Source organism: Canis aureus, chromosome 27, assembly GCF_053574225.1.
Source record: "Canis aureus isolate CA01 chromosome 27, VMU_Caureus_v.1.0, whole genome shotgun sequence".
Lineage (NCBI taxonomy): Eukaryota > Metazoa > Chordata > Mammalia > Carnivora > Canidae > Canis > Canis aureus.
The window spans coordinates 41,453,388-41,475,211 of NC_135637.1; the positions used below are offsets into that span (position 1 = coordinate 41,453,388).

At 36.4% G+C, this 21,824-nt stretch overlaps 1 protein-coding gene across 2 annotated transcripts in view; it reads right to left on the minus strand.

Moving 5' to 3' along the window:
• Window positions 1-21,824, minus strand: part of PCDH15 (protocadherin related 15) — an 869,139-nt gene that overhangs the window by 41,459 nt on the left and 805,856 nt on the right. For both annotated transcript variants that reach the window (XM_077874888.1, XM_077874887.1), the window contains exons 28-29: window positions 18,776-18,991; window positions 7,761-7,849 (exon numbers count right to left, since the gene is read on the minus strand). In XM_077874888.1, coding sequence (XP_077731014.1) covers window positions 7,761-7,849; window positions 18,776-18,991 — 305 coding nt within the window. The remainder of the gene's footprint in view (window positions 1-7,760; window positions 7,850-18,775; window positions 18,992-21,824) is intronic.

Sequence of the window (21,824 nt, forward strand, 5' to 3'; positions counted from 1 at the left end):
AGCACACATCATTATTTACTGAATTACTATACAATGGAATCTTAAGAAAAAGTAAAGTCTAGTTGATAAGTCACTTGTTTTTGGTCAATTCTGCATGGAGGAAAATATACACATGAACCCTGAACACCACAGGTTTGAGCGGATCCACATATATATGGCATTTTTACAGGATAGTACCTTGAATGTACGTTTTCTTCTCTATGATTTTCTTACTAACATTTTCTTTTCTCTAAATTACTTCATCATAAGGATGTAGCATATAACACATATAACATATAAAATATGTGTTAATCAACTGTGTTTTTGGTAAAGCTTCAGTCAACAGCAGGCTATTAGTAGTTAAGTTTCTGGTGAGTCAAAAGTTATACGTGGACTTTCAACAGTATAGCACCCCCGAGCTCTAGGTTGTTTGGGGTCAACTGTATATGAATTTGGAAAATCCATGTGATATGAAATTTAAAAATTAAGAATTTACCCTAATATATCTGAAAGCTATTATCAGAAACAAAACACCAAGTCCTGTGAATTTGAGCCATTTTGACAGAAGTTTAATCTTTAGTGTAAATAACTTATTCACATTGTGCTATGATGGCATACCTCCAAATATTAACTAAGAATTTAGACAAAATTGGACATTGTAATGCTCACAAATAGGACACCCGAAGTGAGAGTCAAGGAGCAATCCTCTTTGTAACTATGATTCCATGTGTTTAGCTCAATACTGACATATTGAGGATAATTAAAAAATTTGCTATGACATGAAGTACAAACTGGACTTCAAATCTTTCTACTTTTCCACATTTCAAGGAATTAAGCATTAAAGATATTACTAGAATGTGCATGAGTAACAACATGAGACACTATTTTGTAAAAGTCTAATTGCATTCTGGGCTAGTTTCAATTCTGTAAAGAACTATGACTTCTTACCACAAATAGAAAGTAAGTATTTAAAAAGAAAAAAAAAAAAAAAAAAAAAAGAAAGTAAGTATTTGCTCTCGCAAAAAAGAGATTACTTCTCCTTCTCTGCCAAAATAAAGCCCCAAACTGAGTATTTCAGAAAAAAAAAAGCAGCTGAATTTGCTTCGTGTTGAAACAAAGAATCACCAAAGCTTTGAATAAAACCAAATCATACTTATGCTTTTTTTCAAGTAATAATGAATTATAAAAGTCATATTGAATATTAAAAAGTAGAATTTCATTTTATGTTAAGTTAGTGTTTTATTTTTATGCCCGGTTTCAGTTTTTATAGCTATTACATACCTATTATAGAAGATGTTGTTTTTGAGTTGTATATTAAGATGTCTATATTTCATTCTTTTAAAAATTAGATCATTTATGATGAGCTTCTGGTGATAACCTCCCCAGTTTCAAACACACAACCTTTTCCTAAGTACACTTAAAATCAGTGTGTGATTGCCAAGTGTGAACTTACACCAAGTTCATTCAAAATACAGCAGACAAGAAAGATGATGGGAAAAAAACAAATCTTGCTAAATAAAGTCAACGCTCACCAAGAACAGAATACCATTACTTTCCCACAGATCATGCTATCAAATTCTTCAGAGGCCAAATAAGAAAAATATTATTTTTATTTTTTCCATCAGCTCAGACCTCAAACCAAGGAGTCATTATTGCTTCTTGCTTTTGCTCACACATCTAATCCTTGACAAGTTTTAAAGGCTGTACCTGGAGAATATACCCTTGATCTAATCACCTCTCCTTGTGTCCACTGCTACCACCAGTCCAAACCACCAATGGCCTCTCCTTAAACCCCTGCTACAGACTCACAGCTGGTCACTCCATCTTCTACTCAACAACCTTTTAAAACTTAAGCTGGAACATTATTTCTCTGTGCAAAACTTACAGGCAGTGTAGGCCAAAAGAAATATAATGCAAAAAATATATATATATATATAAATAAAAAATATATATAAATATATATATATAATGCAAGTCACATGAAAATTCAAAAATTTTATTTTATTTTACTTTTTTTAAAATTTTTATTTATTTATGATAGTCACACAGAGAGAGAGAGAGAGAGAGGCAGAGACACAGGCAGAGGGAGAAGCAGGCTCCATACACCGGGAGCCCGACATGGGATTCAATCCCGGGTCTCCAGGATCACGCCCTGGGCCAAAGGCAGGCGCCAAACCACTGTGCCACCCAGGGATCCCAAAATTCAAAAAGTTTAGTACCCACATTAAAAGATTAAAAACAAAAATGGTGAGATGAATTTTAATATGTTTATTTCACTTAATATATCCAAAAATTATTATATCAGCATATAATCCATCAAAAATATTCATGATATTGTCTCTCTTTTGTGTGTGTGGGGGAATCACCAATTCTTTTAAATCGGGTGTGTATTTTTATACTTAGATCACCTTCCATTTGGACCTGCCACACCTTTCAAGGACTCAGATGCCTAGTGGCTACTATACTGGACCATCAGCTCTAAGGACTTTGTGTCTCATACAGAGTAAGACGTTAAATCCTCCAGCTGGCCTGTGAGATCCTATATACTCATTTCCTATCTCGATAGGACAGCCATGCTCCTACAGCTGGGTTTTCACATCAGCAGTATCCTCTCTCTGGGAAAACACACTCCCCACATCACCCCCCACCTCCCTCATCAGAGTAGCCACATGGGTCTCTCTCTTAATGTCTTTCTGCTTAGACCTCAGCTGATAAGAAGGCTTCTCTCAAAAAAAAAAAAAAAAAGAAAAAAGAAAGAAAGAAAAAAAGAAAAAAAAGAAGGCTTTTCCAGTCATCCCATATTAAATAGTACCTTTCTTCTATCATTTCATATTGCCACTTGTATTTTTGTTATTGCCCACATATTATATGTTATATATATAAATAATGTTATACTTTTGTAAATATTTTTAATAAAATTAATTAAATGTTTTAATTAAATAAATTAAATTTAAAAATAATTATTTTTATTTCCTGTTTTCCCCCAACAGAATGTAAGCTCCAGGGGAACAGAGACTTTGCTCTGTTCACTGTTACATCTCCAGTGCTTGTTTACAACCAGTAACTACTTTTTATTTAATGAATAAATTTCCAGCTTCACATATGAATATTAGGACTTAAAGAGTTTAATTGACTAGCCTGATACCTCCCAGCTGGTCACTGATGGGCCAGGCACTTGAGTCTAGGGTTCTCTGAACTCAAAAGGAATCCTGGGTAGGGGGGCAGTTAAGACATCACTTAGGAAGTTTACATGAGATGTTCCTCAAGGTGTTTTCTTAAAGGAATTTGAATAGAATAAATAAGTTTTTTTTTTCTTCTATCTGGAGAGTATAACACTCTAAATTATGACTTGGCAAGCATACAGGCTAAATTCAGACTATTATATGTTTTTGGAAATAAAGTTTTACTTACACTAGTACTGTCATTAAAATCATAAGTATTGTTTTTATTTATTTTTATTTACTTATTTTTATTTATTTATCTTTTTAATGATTTCATTTATTTATTTGTGAGAGACCCAGAGAGAGAAGCAGAGACACAGGCAAAGGGAGAAGCAGACTCCTCGCAGGAAGTCTGATGTGGGACTTGATCCCCAGACCGGATATCATGTCCTGAGCCAAAGGCAGATGCTCAACCACCCAGGCGTCCCAAAAGTATTGTTTTTAAATTACTGTTAACATTTAAAAACTATAATGGAGAAATAATGTAGTAAAAATGTAAATAATACTATAAAGATTGTTTTTAAATGTATTATTGGTCTACTATCATTAATATTTACAATATTAATGTCTGTCCTTTTATAAATGGTGTCCTGAACTCCCACCTCCAGCTCTAACTAAGGAGACCATAAGAATGATCCAAGCTAACGTATTTATTGATTTACCTTTCCATTTGACCTGTCCCTTCAAGGCCAGTCTTTATTACACTGATTTAAGAAAATATAAGTGCTAGCATATATTGTTTGCTGTTTCATAGGTTCTCTTTCCAAGAGGCTTCATAATTCTCCTCCTAGAAATGTACATCTTGGCTAGATTTCTAAGTATGTTTTGTAACCTTAATCCAAGGAGCTGTAAGTTACTTACACAGGTACATTTCAGATGCTGTATAAATATATCATGGAGACGGACCCTTCTACATCAAATCAACGCCTACTTCAGTAAAATCCTACTATCACTGAATATTCATTTTGCATTTAGAAAGTAAGTGAAGTGTTTGAGCAACTCTGTGACCTCAATGATCATCCCAATCTCTGCTGTACCACCCTGTTTCTAAAAAGTCCTTCAAGTATAGTTTTCAAAAATGCCATTTATGCAGATTCTTAAAGATTTACATTTTAGAATCCCACGCTTCTTTTACTTATTTGGGTTCCATGAAGAAGCAGAAGGAGAACAGAGACACGGATGCAAGCATTTCCTACCTTCTTCTTCAGACACTGTTGCCAGTGGTTTGCTAGTAGGTAGAGTTTCCCAATCCTTACCCTAGCAGTCATTTATCCCACTCCTTAATCTCAAGAATGTCTAAGTAAGAGAAACAAAAGGCCCAGGAAGAGATAAATCCTAAATTCCACCTAAATACTTCAGAACATAGACATGAAAGGCCACCTGTGAGCACAGATTCTCAATGGAACATGCTAAATACATTAATGCAATTTAAAAGAAATATGTTTCACCAGAAAGGCCCATTGGTTAATTCTATAAGCCCAAAATATCAAAAATGATAAAACAATTTTCAGCGCAGGGCCATTTATGCCAATTCCAGGGGAATGGGGAATAATCATCACCATCACTATGACAACACCCATTTAAAGGTGCTTTCTGTTTTCTGGGCATTGTATTCTCTGCCATCAAAGGATACAGATCCCCTCTGCGAAACCTTCTCCATCATGAAATGAATGTATTAGGCCATTACATTTTTCTTTTATCGACCCTCCCAGTTTGCACTGATTTTACCCGTACTGAGAAAACTGTGGATTTATGATCTGGCCTCACGTACAGGGCTGCCTACAGGAAGAAATAAAAGTGATGATCATATGAAATTCAGGTTCCCCACTTCGTAGGGTAAGGATGTTTCATGAGATACAGAAAATGGCTTTGGTGATGGTGTGACTTGCGATCTGAGAACGTCTACAGGGAATGGGGGTGTTGGTTAGCCTGGCCACTGGAGCAATGAACTCCTATAAACTGTCATTCTGGTGTCTACTTCCTTACATGTGTTTTTCTTCTTCCTCTGGCTGCTAAGGTGCTGAATCGTGTGGAATCAGATCTAACCGTTCTTATCACTACCACTCGCAGCTTCCAAATAGGAATCGGAAAAGCTACACATCTTATCAGTCCAATCATATGACGTTCCGGAAAAGGCAAAACTATGGAGACAGTAAAGGATCGGTGGTTGCCAGGGGAAGAGAGAAGGGAGAGATGAACAGGTGGAGAGAGGACTTGGAGAGCAGTGGATCTACTCTGTATGGATACTATAGTGATAGACAGATGTCATTACAAATTGGTTCGAACCCACAGAATGTACGCCACCAAGAGCAAACCTAATGTCAACTATGAATTTTGGGCGATTGCCATGTGTCAGTGTAGACTTGCTACTTGTAACACACGTGCCAGCCTAGGGCCAGATTGATAGTGAGGGAAGGGGCCATATGGGAATTCTCCCTATATCTTCTGCTTAATTTTGCCGCTGCAAATATAAAATTGCTCTACAAATAAATTCTATTTTTTAAAGGGATCACAAATTTTTGTTATCTAAATTAACCCAGATTTTTAAAAATCTACGATAAGGAATCAGGTATGTGCCCGCTATGCTTACTGCACTAGCAAGTTCCAGCGTAATTCTTTCACAAAGCAACGAAGATGGTCATCATTGTTCTAATTTTCAAGATGAAGATGTGTGGCCCTAAGTGTTAAGTTTCTTGCTCAGAGGTCACACAGCTATAAGATTGCAACTTCTCTGTTTGAATCCATAATCTGAGCTCCATACTAAACTACCCTCTTTGGGTAGAATGGAAAACCTGGGATCTCTATCTCAATCCTCCTGACTGGGTCACTAATCTCATTTGTCAGAATATCTGTTATCCATTGAACAGGCACAATTCCTGTGGTCCTCAATGGACCCCTCATGGGGTCCTCAACAACCCCATGATATTAGCTTTATTATTTTTATGAACAGATAACTAGAAATGGTGATGCAGTCTGGGGAAGGGGACATTATTTGCCCCAGCTTGTGTTTCTAAACTAATGTTACAGAAGCCAAAGCCCCTTTCACAGGGATACATTTCTCTCAAGACTTGAAAGGCGCCTGGTTTTTCTCATTCAGATCTTCATTTCCACATAAGAGGGAAAAAAATATAAACTCCTAAGGAATTATACTTCTTTGTTGTCATTTTTTTCAGCTTTCATAAATTTTGTTTCAGTATGAGAAAGGGGAATCATGATTCTACTTGTATAAAATTTTCATTCAATAAAGTGCTTTGGGTGCCCACTCTATAACTGGAATTATAACAATGAAAGATAGATTTCCTAACCTCATTAAGCTTGTACTTTGGTGGGAAATTGACATATAATGAAAATATTAGATAATACTGTGAAGAAAAATGGAGCAGAACAAAGGGCAAGAGGTTGATTATGGTTGTACCACCTTCTTGATGCTACAATCAGACAAAGCCTGCTTCCATGGATAACATTAAAGTGGCTCAGAGACAGGTGTGGTTCCTGATTTTCTCAGGTGTAATCAGCTATTATTTTAACAGACACTAAATGTGTATAAACCTATTTGCAGAAGTAGCTCAGACACTGCATAATTGATATTCCAAGCATAAACATTGAGAATGACTTTCTCCATAGGACACTGCCCATGACACGGAAAGGTTAAGTTGTGAAACAGCAAGAAATAATTGTTACAGAGCACATATGTTTTCATTACTGGAGAAGCACTCAAGCTTCCATCAGTGCTTTACCTGTTGTATTTGACACGTAATTACAGAAAATTTAGCTGTCTGATATCTGAAGCTTCTTCTGGCAACTTGGAAATGAGGGATACTTTGCCAGAGAGAAGCAGTGATGATTGACCTCTGTCAGCCTGAACTCAAGGGGAGACACAAAATAAGTAAGCGCCCATATAAAAATTATGAAATGATGTCAGGCTAGGTTAGAAGAGCTCAGAGTGAGCTAGAAAGGCATTTTAATCATCCTCTATAGCATTCAGAATATTAGAGAACTGTAGCTTCATAAATAGTCACGACTTTGAGTCAACACTGACATGTTCGGTGTACACAGATCAAAAGGTACAACGTGGCATGTATTCAGGAATAATTCAAAATGTATATTGTTTAAAATTAGTCTTCATGGTTTTTGAAAGAATAAGCTTTAGCCACCTAGATACATCACTTTGAGAAATGGCATTCTCTGGACTAGCTGGGTCGCTGAGATAATGAGCTTTTTGAATAATTTGGGGCCGCAAAATCAAGATATATACTCTAATAATGAATGTTAGGATTTATTTCTTATATGCAGGGTTTTGAGGTTCTGTTGAGGCATCAGTCAAAGCATCCTGAATAATAACATCTTCACACATCTACTTTTCATACCTCCTTGAAGGCACTCTCGGAAGCTTCGTGTATATTAAATGAAGCCATCTGTTTCAGGAAAAGGGTAAGCTGAATTATTAAGATGGTGTTTTATAATATATGTTTGATCTGAACCTATAATGATTAAAAGGACCTAATCCCACAAAATTAGAGGCATATGAAAATAAATATATAAGAAACACAAAACCATTACTCTGTAAGATCTTCAATCTTTTTTTCCACCAGAGTCGGGGGCACGTTCGAAACGATGACCTGCATGTCCAGCTGATTGACCACGGAGACCTGGAGGGAGGAAAACCAGAACCCATTCAGAACCAGTTCTAGCACTTCTAGAACTAAAGCGTTGACATGTCCAGTTCTTCCCTACTATGCAGAGACCCCAGGCTTCCCCATTTTAATGTAGGAATAAATGACACTTTTAGTTACACAGTGTCTACTCCTTATTGGGGCAGGTGGAGACTGATGGACTATGGCTGTTGTCTAAGAAGTTCCAGGACCCTCAGTGGCTTCCACTCTGCTTGGTTTGTGTGTCTTTGTTTTGTTGGTTATTTTCTAAGACATGGAAGAAGGTATGCAAACTTTCCTAATTGGGATATTTAAGGACACCCAAGATAATGGATAACACAGGTTTTACAATCTTGAGGGATCACTTATCCAGTGTGACTATGAAGTGGAGATATGACTAGTTAGAATAATTCATCCTATGGGGAATCATCATATATAGTCTTCATGTCTGCTTTAGTCAGGTCTATGTTTGTGTGAATAAAGAGATCACATTTACATATGGGACTAAAATGAGCTAATTTAGCAGCTGTTTACAAATCAATTCTATTCTGCTAACATTTACTGAATCCTTTCTTTAGAAAAACGGAAAAATAGTATCTATTCAGTGTGTATGACCTATCACGTATTTTTTTCCTCAATACTCTATAGTTTTTCACTCATTTAATTCTAAATACCACATATCAGTCAGTTATTATTACCATTCCACTTTTTATTTTGTTATTTTTATTTATTTATTTTTTAAAAGATTTACTTATTTGGGGAGGGAGCAGAAGGAGAAGGAGAGAATCTCAAACAGACTCCATGCTGAGCATGGAGTGGGATGCAGGGCTTCATCCCAGGATCCTGAAATCATGACCTGAGCCGAAATCAAGAGTCAAACACTCAACTGACTGAGCCACCCAGGTGCCCCCATTCCACTTTTTAAATAAATAATAAAAAAAAACTAATAAAGAGACTTTTAATATCTTAGACCAGATTAAGTGCAGGCGAACTCAAGAATGTGTGTTCTTAACTATTAACCAATATGGAGATAGAAAATGTAAAGTTAAATCACATATTTTCATACACACACATTATACACAACTGAAAAATGTATAAATGCATATTCATCAGAACCATGAACTGAATGTTCTGGATTAACATATTTAGCACCGCACATCTGAATATAATTTATACTAGGGGATAATTTCATATTGGCATGTATTTTTAATACAGGCTTTAGGTTCTTTACATAGGGTTTCCCATCAATACCCTATCAAAAGTCAAAAAGTCAAAGAGCTTCAAGGACCAGGCAAGTAGCTTAAATGGGGGAAGTAGCCAAAAGCAGAAAATGATAGTGAGAAATGGGAGTGTGACAAATCAGAGATTCCACAACTCATTTCTAATGAATATTGCCACCTGAGAGAAAAGGTCCAGATTTGCTGAATCTTTGTATTTTTCAAGAGAAGAAAACCAAAATATTACATGAAATATTTCAACTAAATAGAAATCTTTCAAACTATGTGTGAGTCTCATAATTTGTGCGAACAGACTATATTAAGCCAGGGGTCTGTCTGCTTTCCATGTAGACTCAAACAGGTCACACCGCCAGTTCCAATCCTGTACCTCTAGCTCACTATTGCCATCCAGGTCCATGTGTCCAAATTTCCCACAAACATGTACATTGATCCCGATTATGGCTTTAGAGGAAAAAAATAATCTGACTTCATTAGAAAAAGGGATTGACACAATTTTTGTGTAACTTTGTCTTTTCTTATGGGTCCTGAGTAAAAAAAAGAGACGGAGGTAAAACTGAGGTATCAAAAATACATTCTGTTTACATTTGACCAGAATTTCTTTTTTAACCTGTCACCAGACCTCATCTTATGGCCTCTGGAGCCCCCAGAGGTGCCAGAATCATGGCCTCAAGACAAAGGATCCATCCTCCTGGACTGGTGCTGAATTGGTTCCTAATTCCACTCTCTGACTGAAAGGCTCCTGGGTGATGACATGGGTCATGGGTGGGCTGAGCAGTGGAGAACATCAACAGAATACTGGAGAAGGGAAGAAATGAACAAGGGTAGTTATTCCTCATATATGGTTCCTTCAATAGAGGGTTGCCATGGCCATCCATCCTGTAGGGCTGTCCACTCTGAATATAAGAGGTTCGGTAAGCGTTATCTCCCCCTGACTTCGTCAGGCCAGGAAGTTCTAACAGACCCTTGTCCCCATGATCCTCCACTATCTCTTATTTCCTTGCATCCACCCTCCATAAATTGGCCTTTCATGAAACCCTCTTCAAATTACCCAGTCAGCATATACATGAATTTCCTGCCAGATTCTTACTAATACAGATCCCCAAAGTACAAGCAGGTATCTGGAGTATGAAATAGAAAGAGGGTTCACTTTCCCAATCTTATATTAGATGTGAACAAACGTGAAGTGGGCAAGACACTACGTAGGACAGGACAGGAGAGATTCAGTAGTCATAGAGGATGACCAAACTCGAGTCCTCAGACCATGGTGGTAGAAATAGGGTTTAATGAAAGAAATTTCCTAAACTGAGGATTCTAAGATAACTAAGAATTTTCAGAATTGGCATGGAACGGTGACTTCTGTGTACCTGCCACTTTTGCCCTCTTCAAATGCGAGTTCCTACTAGATATCCTGTTTCTTCTCCAGCATCTATAACAGGTGAATATATTTGTCAGATCGCTGGGCCACCAAAAATTCCTTCTGAACCTGGCAAAGAGGACAGAATGCAACAGCACAGCTGTGATCCAGGACTTTCTTCTAAATGTGGGGAAAGGAATGAAGTAGATGACCGATAATCAGAAATACAGACTGTGGCAGAGGCTGCTTAGCCGCTCACCAGCTGTTTCTACTTTCCTACTGAGAACCCAGTGAGAATGGATTTCTCAATCTCCTTTGTAGTTTAGTGGAGCCATGGGATGGAGCTCTGGCCAATTTAAAGCGGAAAGAAAGGGATATTCTTAAATCTTCCCCATGTGCAAACCTCCCTTTTCCTTCCCAGTCTCAATCTGAATAAATAAGCGATAAAAAATGTCAAAGACGCAAGATGGAAGGAGCTTGAGTCCCTAAATCTCCATTTTCTGGAATGCGATCAAAAATACCACCCAACCGTGTATATTCTTGTTGTGTCCCGTGAGAGAAAAATGACTTTGTTAGGTTAAGCCCTGAAATTCTTTGGGGTTTTTGGTTACAAAATCAGCCTACCATGACAAACACACAAGAATCTATTATGTATAAGTATTAGATTCTTACTAGATTGTAGGGCTATGGAAAACTAGAATGTTAGTTTTATGTGGATGCAGGGAAATGCTAGTATTTCCTTTTATATAGTTGTGTTTTGAAGGTTTAGAAGCTCATTTACAAGTAATCTTTTTGGAAAGAAGTCAATTGATGTGCTAGGGACTCTATTTGGGAGCAAAATTTGGCCTTGATGATAGTAATAACTCTATCATTTGTCTTTTAAGAACAGCTGGTACTTTCTCTTTATTCAGAAGGATAAAGTACTTACTTAAGAGAATTTTTAATTTGCTAATGAGCTTTGAGGCCATATTCTACTGAACTAACAAAATGAATTAAGATTTAAAATCCTCCAGGGGTGCCACGGTTGTTCAGTCAGTCAAATGTCTGCCTTCAGCTCAGGTCATGATCTCAGGGTCTTGGGCTCAAGCCCCAACTCGGGCTCCCTACTCAGTGGGGAGTCCACTTCTCCATCTCCTGGGTCTCTCCATTGCTTGCATGTTCTCTCTATCTCCAATAAATAAATAAAATATATTCTTAAAAAGATTTAACTTCCTCCAGAAAATATTAAGCTTAATATTACATACTAAGCTTACAATTTATCAAAAAGATTTTCTGATCTTAACAACTTTTGAAGACATACTTTTGCATTCTTAAGATAAAAAATAATGTAGCTAAAATTCTGATATAATAGATTTAATGTAACTTCAAAAGTATTTATCTCAGACTAACCTATAAATAGTTACTCTAAAATTTTAAAATTTCCTTCAAGTATAATACATGATTTATGGAGAACAAACACATTTTTTATCATGTCGACCAAGAGAATAAGCTAATATCATTTAAATTTTGATCTTTCAAATGCTACATCTCTTGGCATGGAACAGTGACTTCTGTGTACCTGCCACTTTTGCCGGTATCTTGGCTTCATCTATCATCTGGAAAAAAAGGTATTTAAATGTTTAAATTCCTAGATTTTATTTAGGTTACTTTTCCAGAAGTCTTTATGCAAATATTTCTGGAAATATACATGTCAATTTATTATACCAACTATAATAATTCCACTTATAAGATTCTACTTTAAAAGATTTTTTTAAAAGCATATTTCTATTATTGTTGGAATCAATCTCTATAATGGATTAAAATTACAAGAGACAGTCTAAAGAAGCAAACAGTATTTGTGAAGCACAACGTTCTAAAACCAGAGGCTGCCAGTTTACATATTCTATTATTTCTAAGTCTTTTTAATTCTCCCTCATAAATTTCTTAGCTTTCCTTTTTTTCCCTTTCTGATTATCCCCATAGAGTTTAGACAGTGGTGTCCAATGGAAAAAAAAATAATGTAACTCACATATACATGCCAGATATATAATTTTAAATATTCTGGTACCCACAATAGAAAGATGAAAAATAGTGGAAGTCATTCAATAATACACTTATTCCAATATATTAATATATATTTATTCTCACACATAATTAATACAAAACAACATATTAAGGAGACATTTTTATATTTTTTATACCAAATCTTTGAAATTTTGAAAGTGTATATTTTATACACTTTATATAACACATCTGAATGTGACATAGCCACATGTCAAGGGCTCAGTGGCCACACAGGACAAATAACTCACACACTGGTCAGAGAAGCTCTAGAGGCCCTCACCATCTCCTTCTTAGACTGGTCACTGTGTCTCCTGAATAGTCTCTGGTGCAATATCATTTCTCTTGAAAAGGAAGAGGCAGCTTAATAATCTTTTTTTAGAGAGCTTTGTATAGTCTTTGATACTACACAAAAACTCAAGTGGTAGTCTAAGATTAGTTTTGATGTGAAATTGAAAATTGGGTTCACTTCTGTTAAAACCCACTTCTCTATCTTGCACTTTGAATGGATCTTTACCCACAATGATATTTTAACATCATGTATCGGTCATTTGGAAAATACTGGTTCATTGAATAACAAAGATTTTTCAAATATTGACACATTACATTACACAATATCAAGAAAAAATCACATTCCTTAAAACGACCACCCATCTCATGGTCTTTAAGTAATGAGAAGCGGTCAGGCTTACAGTGGTGAGTGAATACAGGTTTCCAGTATTCTATTTTGTGCTGTCTCACTTTGTTCATTTTTGTTTAAATGCCTATCAAATATTCAAGTTCGAATAATCATATTTTATTTCTTTTTTTTTCAAATAAAAAGCTATTCCTTAAAACACCCCAGGAAATTCAGCTTACATTGTGCTTTTCCTTGAGACTACCATCATACTTCCTTTTACAGCAGAAGTGCTTTTTGCATACTTCCCATTTCATTACAGAAAATTTGAAAAGGTGTTTAGTCAAGAGTGGGGATTTGTTAAAACTATTAAGTTTTACTACATGAGTAAGGGCACTCTTCAGGCTTTTTTTTTTTTTCCTCTTTGTGTATGACTATGAAGGATACAATGTGATGCGAATACAGTATAATAAAAACCAAAAAATGTCTTACCATTCTCACTAAAAGAGTTCTAAGCCTACTAAACCCTGAAATGATTTGTGAGATCCTCAGGATTCCAAGGACCATACTTCAAGAACTGCTAACCTACACTGTAAGAGAGAGGCCGTTCATACATTGAATAGGCATTGAGTGCCCATGATACGTCAGGCATTATTCTGGGCACTTGAGGTACATCAGGAATAAAACAAAATCAAAGAGAAAAAAGAAACATCTTCATGGAGTTTTCATGGGGAAATATGAACATAAATATAGGTGCATTGTAAAGAGTTAACAATAAAGAGGTCTGAGGTGATACCATAGGCTGCAATACTAAACTGGATGATCTGAGCAGACTTCACTGTGAAATACATCCTTGCAAATATTTACAAGAGATGAGGGAGCTAGTCATGAACACGTTTGGGGAAAGAATATCCTACTCAACAGCACTGCAAAATCCCTAAGGTGAGGACACGTCTGGCTGTTTAGAAAACAGTAAATTGGACAATATTATGGGGTCTGAGTGGGTTAGATGCGGAATAGTAGAAATTAGATCATTGAAGGCCTTCTAACTATAGAAAGTAGTCTTCTGAAATGACTTATTCTCTGAACAAACGGGGGAATATGACAAGATTTTGAGCAGGGAAATTACAAAACCTAGATTTCCTTTTAAGGGATGCTTTGGCTGTTAACACTGGACTTGAGTAGGGCAAGAGCAGGAAGTATGGGGGCAATTTAACAATTCAGGTGAAGTATGACGGTGGTTTCAACCACACTGTATCAGGACAAGTGTTGAGAATATGCAGATGGTGTATAGAAACCGTATGTAAACACAACAGTTTTTACTAAGGAATTCAATGTGTGGTTTAGGAGAGAAAAGAATCAAGAACTTTTTAGCCGAGGGAACTCAAAGATGACCTGATTATCAGTGAAATTGAGGCATTTGGAAGGACAACATAGGGAAGAGATGTGATGAGGAGCAGGGGATCAGTTCAGGAAACATTGAATAGGTATCTTTGTTAGACATCCTGGTCTTCCTGTTGCATGGGCACATAAATATACAAATTTGCCCTTCAGAAATGAGCTTTGGGGCCAAGACATAAATGTGATATTTTTTAGAATGTTGATACCATTTTACAGTTCTGGTTACTGAATGAGTTCACCGAGTCAGTGGTATAGATAGAAAAGAATGTCTGTCGAAGAAACATCTATCTGAAAAGGTCAGAAGAAGAAAATGAATCAGCAAAGGAGACCGAGAAGGGATAGCACTGAGGTAAGAGATGAACAAGAGAGAATGGTGACCTGAAAGCCTCATGAAGAATGATAAATAGTTAAATGTTGCCGATGATCAAATATGATGTAGACTGGAACAACCACTGTGTTAGTGACACGGGAGTTGTGGAGGGTGGTGACATAGAAGTTCTTGGTAAGTGTTGGGAATGGATTTATAATTAGAGATAAGAGAGATTGCATGGTGAGAGATTAGAGTTCACTCTGGTAGCAAATTTTTTCTGGAATCAAGAGCATAGCAAGGGAGTGGCAGTGGATCCCTGGGTGGCTCAGTGGTTTAGCGCTGTCTTCAGCTCAGGGCATGATCCTGGAGTCCCGGGATCGAGTCCCACATAAGGCTTCCTGCATGGAGCCCGCTTCTCCCTCTGCCTGTGTCTCTGTCTCTCTGTATGTGTCTCTTGTGACTAAATAATAAAATCTTAAAAAAAAAAAAAAAAGAAATGGAGTGGCAGTTGGAAGATTATGTATTTTTTTTGGAGATAGGAAAAAAAAACATGGTTATAGGAATAATCAAATAAAAGGGAGACTGATATTGCTAATGAATAAGAAAAATGGGAGACTTGCTGAAACAATATCCTAGAGCTGGTGGGTAGGAAGTTATCTGTCATACAGGTGGAAGGAATGAGAGAAGCATAGAGAGCTCATCTCAATGAGCGGGAAAGAAGGCAAAGAATATATTGACAAAAATTCTGTTATGTAAGTAGATTGAGTGTTGAGGGTCATAGAAGTAGCCTTCTAAAAGCTTTGATTTTATTTTTCAGTAAAATAGAATGCCAATTAATTAGGCAACAGCAAGGGTGAGGGAATATTGGAGGAATGAATGGCAGGGGTCCTTCTAGGAGAGAAGTGTAGATGGAAGTATAGTGTGGTTACTGGACCACATAAGTGTCACTTGGGGGCTTTCATCACTAATCAAAAGCAAGAGTATACTTGGGGCATCTGAGTGTATCAGTAGGTTAAGGGTCTGCCTCGATTTCAGCTCAGGTCATGATCTCAGGGTTGTGAGATTGAGCCCTACATCAGGCTCTGTGCTCAGTGAGGAGTCTGCTTGGGATTCTCTTTCTCCCTCTCCCTCTTCCCTTCCCCTCTACTCTCTCTCTCTCAAATAAATAAATAAATAAATAAATAAATAAATAAATAAATATTTTTTTTAAAGAAATATTTTTAAACAAGAAAGTCAGACTATATAATTGCATGTTTTTGCAGACACATTAAGAGTGACTACAGGGCAGGAGACAGGAGAATGTTGGAATTAATTAGAGTCATGGATATGATGTTGGGAGAAAATAGATATGATGTTGGGAGAAAGGGAAAGGAAATTGAATTCTGATGTGACTGATTGGTTATGATACTCATTACCGTACCATAAAGCTAGTAAGCAGGAGAGGGACACTGAGTGGTATGGGGTCGTTAAACTATTTTACGCCAAATAGTTCCTGGTGGAGACTCAGAGCACTGGTGCTAGTGGGACACATTCAGTATAACGTTCAGAGTGGGAGGTTTGAAATGGAGGCTACAGAGGGGATGCATTGACTGTTAACGGCAGAAATCATTGGTTTTCAGTGGTTGCAAGAGAGAGTGGGTAAAGCCATTCATTGCAGGAAAGGCATTCAAGGAACTGGAAATTCAGAATACGGGAGGAATCGTCTGTGTGTGTCATAAAGTTGCCCCAAATTGGGACAATGGAATTTCTGGAAATGGTAATAGCTACCAGAAACTAAAGTCCCTGAGTGTATTGGGGATGGATGCATGGTTTGGGAGATCACAGCAGTAATGTCAGGGAGGCGGTGAGTGATGGGGCAGACGGGGAGAATGAAGGCTGGCTTCTAGGGAGATGAAGGCCGTTTCTAGAAGCAGCCCTGTCGTGCACGAGGGTCCTCCTCTGGCAGCCTGTGATCTGCAGACCAGGACAAACAGAAGCAGAAAAGGAGGCAAACAAAGGCCCCTGCTCCAGAAGAGAGCCCGGGAAGCAGTATCCTCAGGGGAGAACCAGATTCTCCTTAAGCAAGAAGGTTTCATCCAAATTAAACATCTTACCTTCACTCACTCCTACTAAAGATTTCCCAATGCTTTCTCACTCTGTGTAGGAAGGAGGTCCGGTATCAGGGGAGCCACCTGCTGCAAGTCCAGCCCGCCTCTCATTCACTCTCCCAGCCTCCTCTGCCAGGCTGAGTAAACACCTGTTGTGTCTTCAGGCTGCCATCACTTCCTCTTCCAGCACATGCTCTTCCCTCCACATCAAACTCCTATTTCTCTCAACATCTCCCTTCTCTATTTTATTTTTATTTTTTTAAAGATTTTACTTATTCAGAGAGAGAGAGAGAGAGAGAGAGAGAGGCAGAGTCACAGGCAGAGGGAGAAGCAGGCTCCATGCAGAGAGCCCGATGTGGGACTCGATCCCAGGTCTCTAGGATCACACCCCGGGTTGCAGGTGGCGCTAAACCACTGTGCTACTGGGGCTGCCCATTTTGGGTAATTTTGAAGGTGCACTTTTTAATTTCCACACAATAGTTTACAGGGTCCAAATAAGAAACCCACAGACTTCATGCTGCTTATGTACATATTACACAGCTAATCTCTGTAGTTGTGTTTTATTTATGCTATTGTAGTATTTTAATTATACTTAGTGTGGTGACCTTATTGTCTGGCCTGATAGCACCACATCCTGCAGCCCTGAAATAACAGGAAGGGAAGAAGCAACATTATTTATATTAGGTTTACGGATCTTAATTTGATTAAAAATCTATGTCACCTTTAAAATCTTCTATATCTAGGCTTATTTATATTAGGTTTACAGATCTTAAATTGATTAAAAATCTATGTCACCTTTAAAATCTAATATATATCCAGGTTTCTATATCCAGGGAGCCTGCTTTTCCTTCTGCTTGTGTCTCTGCTTCTCTCTGTGTGTCTTTCATGAATAAATAAACAAAATCTTAAATAAAATAAAATAAAATAAAATAAATAAAATAAAATAAAATAAAATAAAATAAAATAAAATATTGTATGTCAAAAGATTCTCAGCTTAGATTAGCTTTCATTTATTCTAGTGCAGCTTTCTTTCTCTACATGAGGACATCCTGGCCTTCATACCAACCACATTCGTGGTCATTGGTCTTCAGAATTTTCTAGTTAGAAGAAAAATATTTCATCTGTGATGTCTACATACATGAGAAGGTTAAATTCACTCAGAGAATTAACTGAGGGGAACTGTGAAAATGAAGATTTAATAAGGTGTAAATAGCAAAAGAAAAATTATACTTGATTCTGTGTTCATGTGACAAGTATATCCAGTAGCGATTATAACTTAATTTTTTACTAGATTCATGAAAATCCAAACAATCCATGCTTCCAAGTTGGCAGAAATTCCTTAGGATAGAAGCATTGGTATTGAATATCATGAATAAACAGCAATATCAAACTGCCTTTGGGAATATTGTACCACTGAGATTGTGTGTAGCCTGCGAAAAAGAAGAGAAAAGTGGTATTTCTTGACTGAAGCCAAACATAATGGAGTCAAGGATCATCCATGCTGTCATTGAGGATTTGGGTAAAATAAGGAAATTGCATCTATTAGAATATAAATTTGCTCCAAAACATTTCTTTTTGTTTTCTTAATCACAAAAGGTCTAAAAGGCATTTAAACAGTAATAAAAATTTTCATACATTTTAATTCCTACAGCATAACTCTGGAGCATTAGAAAATCTTAAGTTGCTCAAGCCAATTCTATATATATCTTTTTTTTTTTTTAAGCCAATTCTATATTAAAAATGAGATCTGCAGACCAGTAGAAATCCGGTGCTTGTAGAATTGCCTTCATGGTCATATATAAGAATGTATTATGATGTATTTCCCAAATGTCAAAAAATACGAGCACTTCCTCTAATCTGGACTTTTATCTACTTACCAGTACGTCTGCTTTGCCACTGAGTCCCTGCCCATAGTTGTCCGTGGCGATGACCTGGAACTTGAAGTAGGACCTCCTCATGTTGTGGAAGAGCATAGCAGTTTTTATGAGCCCGGTGTACGTTTCCACCACGAATCCTTCTTTGCCCTCTTTAATTGGTGGGATGATGAGTCGGTAGGCCATGGCACTATAGTTGCCAGTATCTTTGTCAGTAGCCTAGGAGGAAAACAACAACAACAACAAAAAACCCACAAGGTATAAATAAGCCAGAGAGAAATTACCTGTACTAGAGGGCTTATTTCTGTTTGTAAGACTGACATTCTTTGGTAATAATAACACAACACAACCCTCCTCAACGTCTATTGTTCTGGGTATTGTTATGTAGATCAACAGGCTTTGTGTCCATGGGGACCAATGGCTGTTATTAGAATGGTAATAACTACCCAACAGTGAATACAAAGGACACAGACTCTGTTATAATGTGAGTTCAGCCTGCAAAATAAGAATTTTGATTGGCATGTTTGATGGGTTCAGCTCTGGGCTGTGATCCAAATTGGTTTAAGGATGGGATGGATTGTTTACCTAGCTATTGCCTTGTGTAATAGGCATAGCATGTGATAGTGGTTTTGACCTCACCTGTTTCCCGGAGGAGAAAAAAATAAAATAATGCACTGAAAGATCTCATATGACAATAAAAGTTCAGAGCTTTTAACCAATAAATCTGGAGCTACGGAAGGAGATCCTAATTAGTTAATACCATGTCATAATCAGAGATTAGTTTACTAATCCAGGTTCTTTTTTAATGAATCTATATCCAATTCTCAGATTTGTTCTTAGTTGCAGGTACTCACGATCTACAGGTTAAAGTTTCTTAATATTTAGAATTTAAAAAGAGAAACAGTTGTTTAGTTTAGGTTTTTTTTTTCTTCTTTTTTTTTTTTTAATGAAGCTGTGAGTATAATCTATTAGTTTGTCTCTATGGGTTCTACTTCGGAGCTTTTTCAGAATGCCAATTTGGGAATTATTTCGTAGTGGCGTATTTGGAAGAGGAATGACGGATAGGAAAGTCTCAGTGAATCTATACCAGGCTACATAGATCTTATTCATGATACTGCATATGTATGTTTTATATTATTATTATTATTGTTATTATTATTATTATTATTATTATTATTATTATTATTTTCATTATCTGGTTATTCTTATTTTTACCAAAGATATTATTAAACATGTATCAAGCATTTTTGATTTTTCATTACAACACTAAGGATTCCAAAAAGCATCATCTTTTTTAATAAGAACTCTGAGGAATGTATCATTACAATCAGGTAAATTAGTGCTGTCCAACAGAACTCTCTGTGTTGATGGAAACGCTCTGTGTTCTGTCTGACACAGCAGCAACCAGCCACATACGGCTAGTCAACACTTGAAATGAGGCTAATGGGACTCAGAAATTGAAATTTGAATTCTAATTAAATTTCAAAAGCAAGGGCTACCTAGTAAGTGGTAAAGTTGGGATAGACATAATGATAATAATAGTAAATAACAGTGAATATATTAGATTTTATTAGAGAGATGGAATGCTATAGATTATAAACTGCTTATAGTACACTATACAGTTGAGAAGATGTTTAAAATGCTTTCATATTTGCTGTCATCTAATTGAAATATATAGTTTAATTATAATTTTTAACCTGAAAGTCAAGCAGTATGACAGTTAATTTGGAAACTCAATTACTTGTACATGTTATTAGCGTCTTAATAAAACTTCAAATCTACATTTACTTCTTTTAAAGATATTTACTAATGCAAGTGGAATATATAACAATTCACCTTAACTCTCCAACTTTATTCTGTGTGTTGATACTGTGTTCCATCAATTTGAATGACCGTGCTCTATCTCTAAATAAATTAAGAGGGAAAAAAAAAAAGAGCTTAACTATTAAGCTTCAAATTCTATATGTGTGCTTAACCATTGAAGACATTTCAGGGTAATTCTGACTTCCTGTCAAACAAGGTAATTTAAAGTAAAAAAAAAAAAAAAAAAAAAAAAAAGCTATATTTAACTTCGTGATAAAATATTTCTCGAATTTTTCTAAGAAGTCAAAATTATCAGCTTTAGAATAAGATGGGCTCCACTATCAGCTCAATTCTGTAGATGGTCTGCATGTTTCACAGAATGGCAGGGCCTAGTTCTGACATTCAAGGGAAAGTAATTAGATTTCAACATTAGATCACATTATCACTAAAAGGAGAAGAACAAAGAAAAAGTAGTTATCAAAGTGTTTCTTTTTAAGCTTTGAACTCGGGGTTTTTATTTATTTAATAAAGGAAAGCACAAAAAATAAAAAGCACTTTCCCAGATAAAATTAAAATCAGAGTTTGAATCAAGTAATCAAAGACATTTCTTTTATATACTATAAGCAAATTTGGGACTAATGCCAAATAGGTCAGAGATCTGTTTAAGTATTATCTTTTAACTTATAATTAGCATGAGTGTTTCCACTGAAATAAATTTTTTACTGTAATTGCAAATGACAGTGAGGTATAAAAATGTGCATAAAAATAGATCATAAGTGTACAGATCAATAAAATTTTGCAAGCTATACACCCATCCATGTGACTAGCACCTGCATCAAGAAATAAAGCACTACCAGCATCCCAGAATATTCTGTATGTCCTTGGAGCCATACCCACTCCCCACTGTGTTTATGTATAAATGAATTGATTAGTTATGCTTAATTTTTAACTGTACGTTGATGGGATTACACTGTATATTTTCCTTTCTGTCTGAATTCTTTTACTCAATTTTGTATTGTGAGTTTCTAAATCTTTGTATTTTTAAAATTTTTATATACATTTTGAATCATTTTACTTCATCTTTACTATAATACTATGAGATATATATATAATTATTCTCTATCTTACCTGTGAGACTCTGGTAGTTGCATATCTTATCCACTATGCTATCTCTATGCTTCAGGATTTGAATTCTAGTCATTCCAACTCTAGAATCTAAGTCAAATTCACCTCTCCCCGGCTCCCTTCC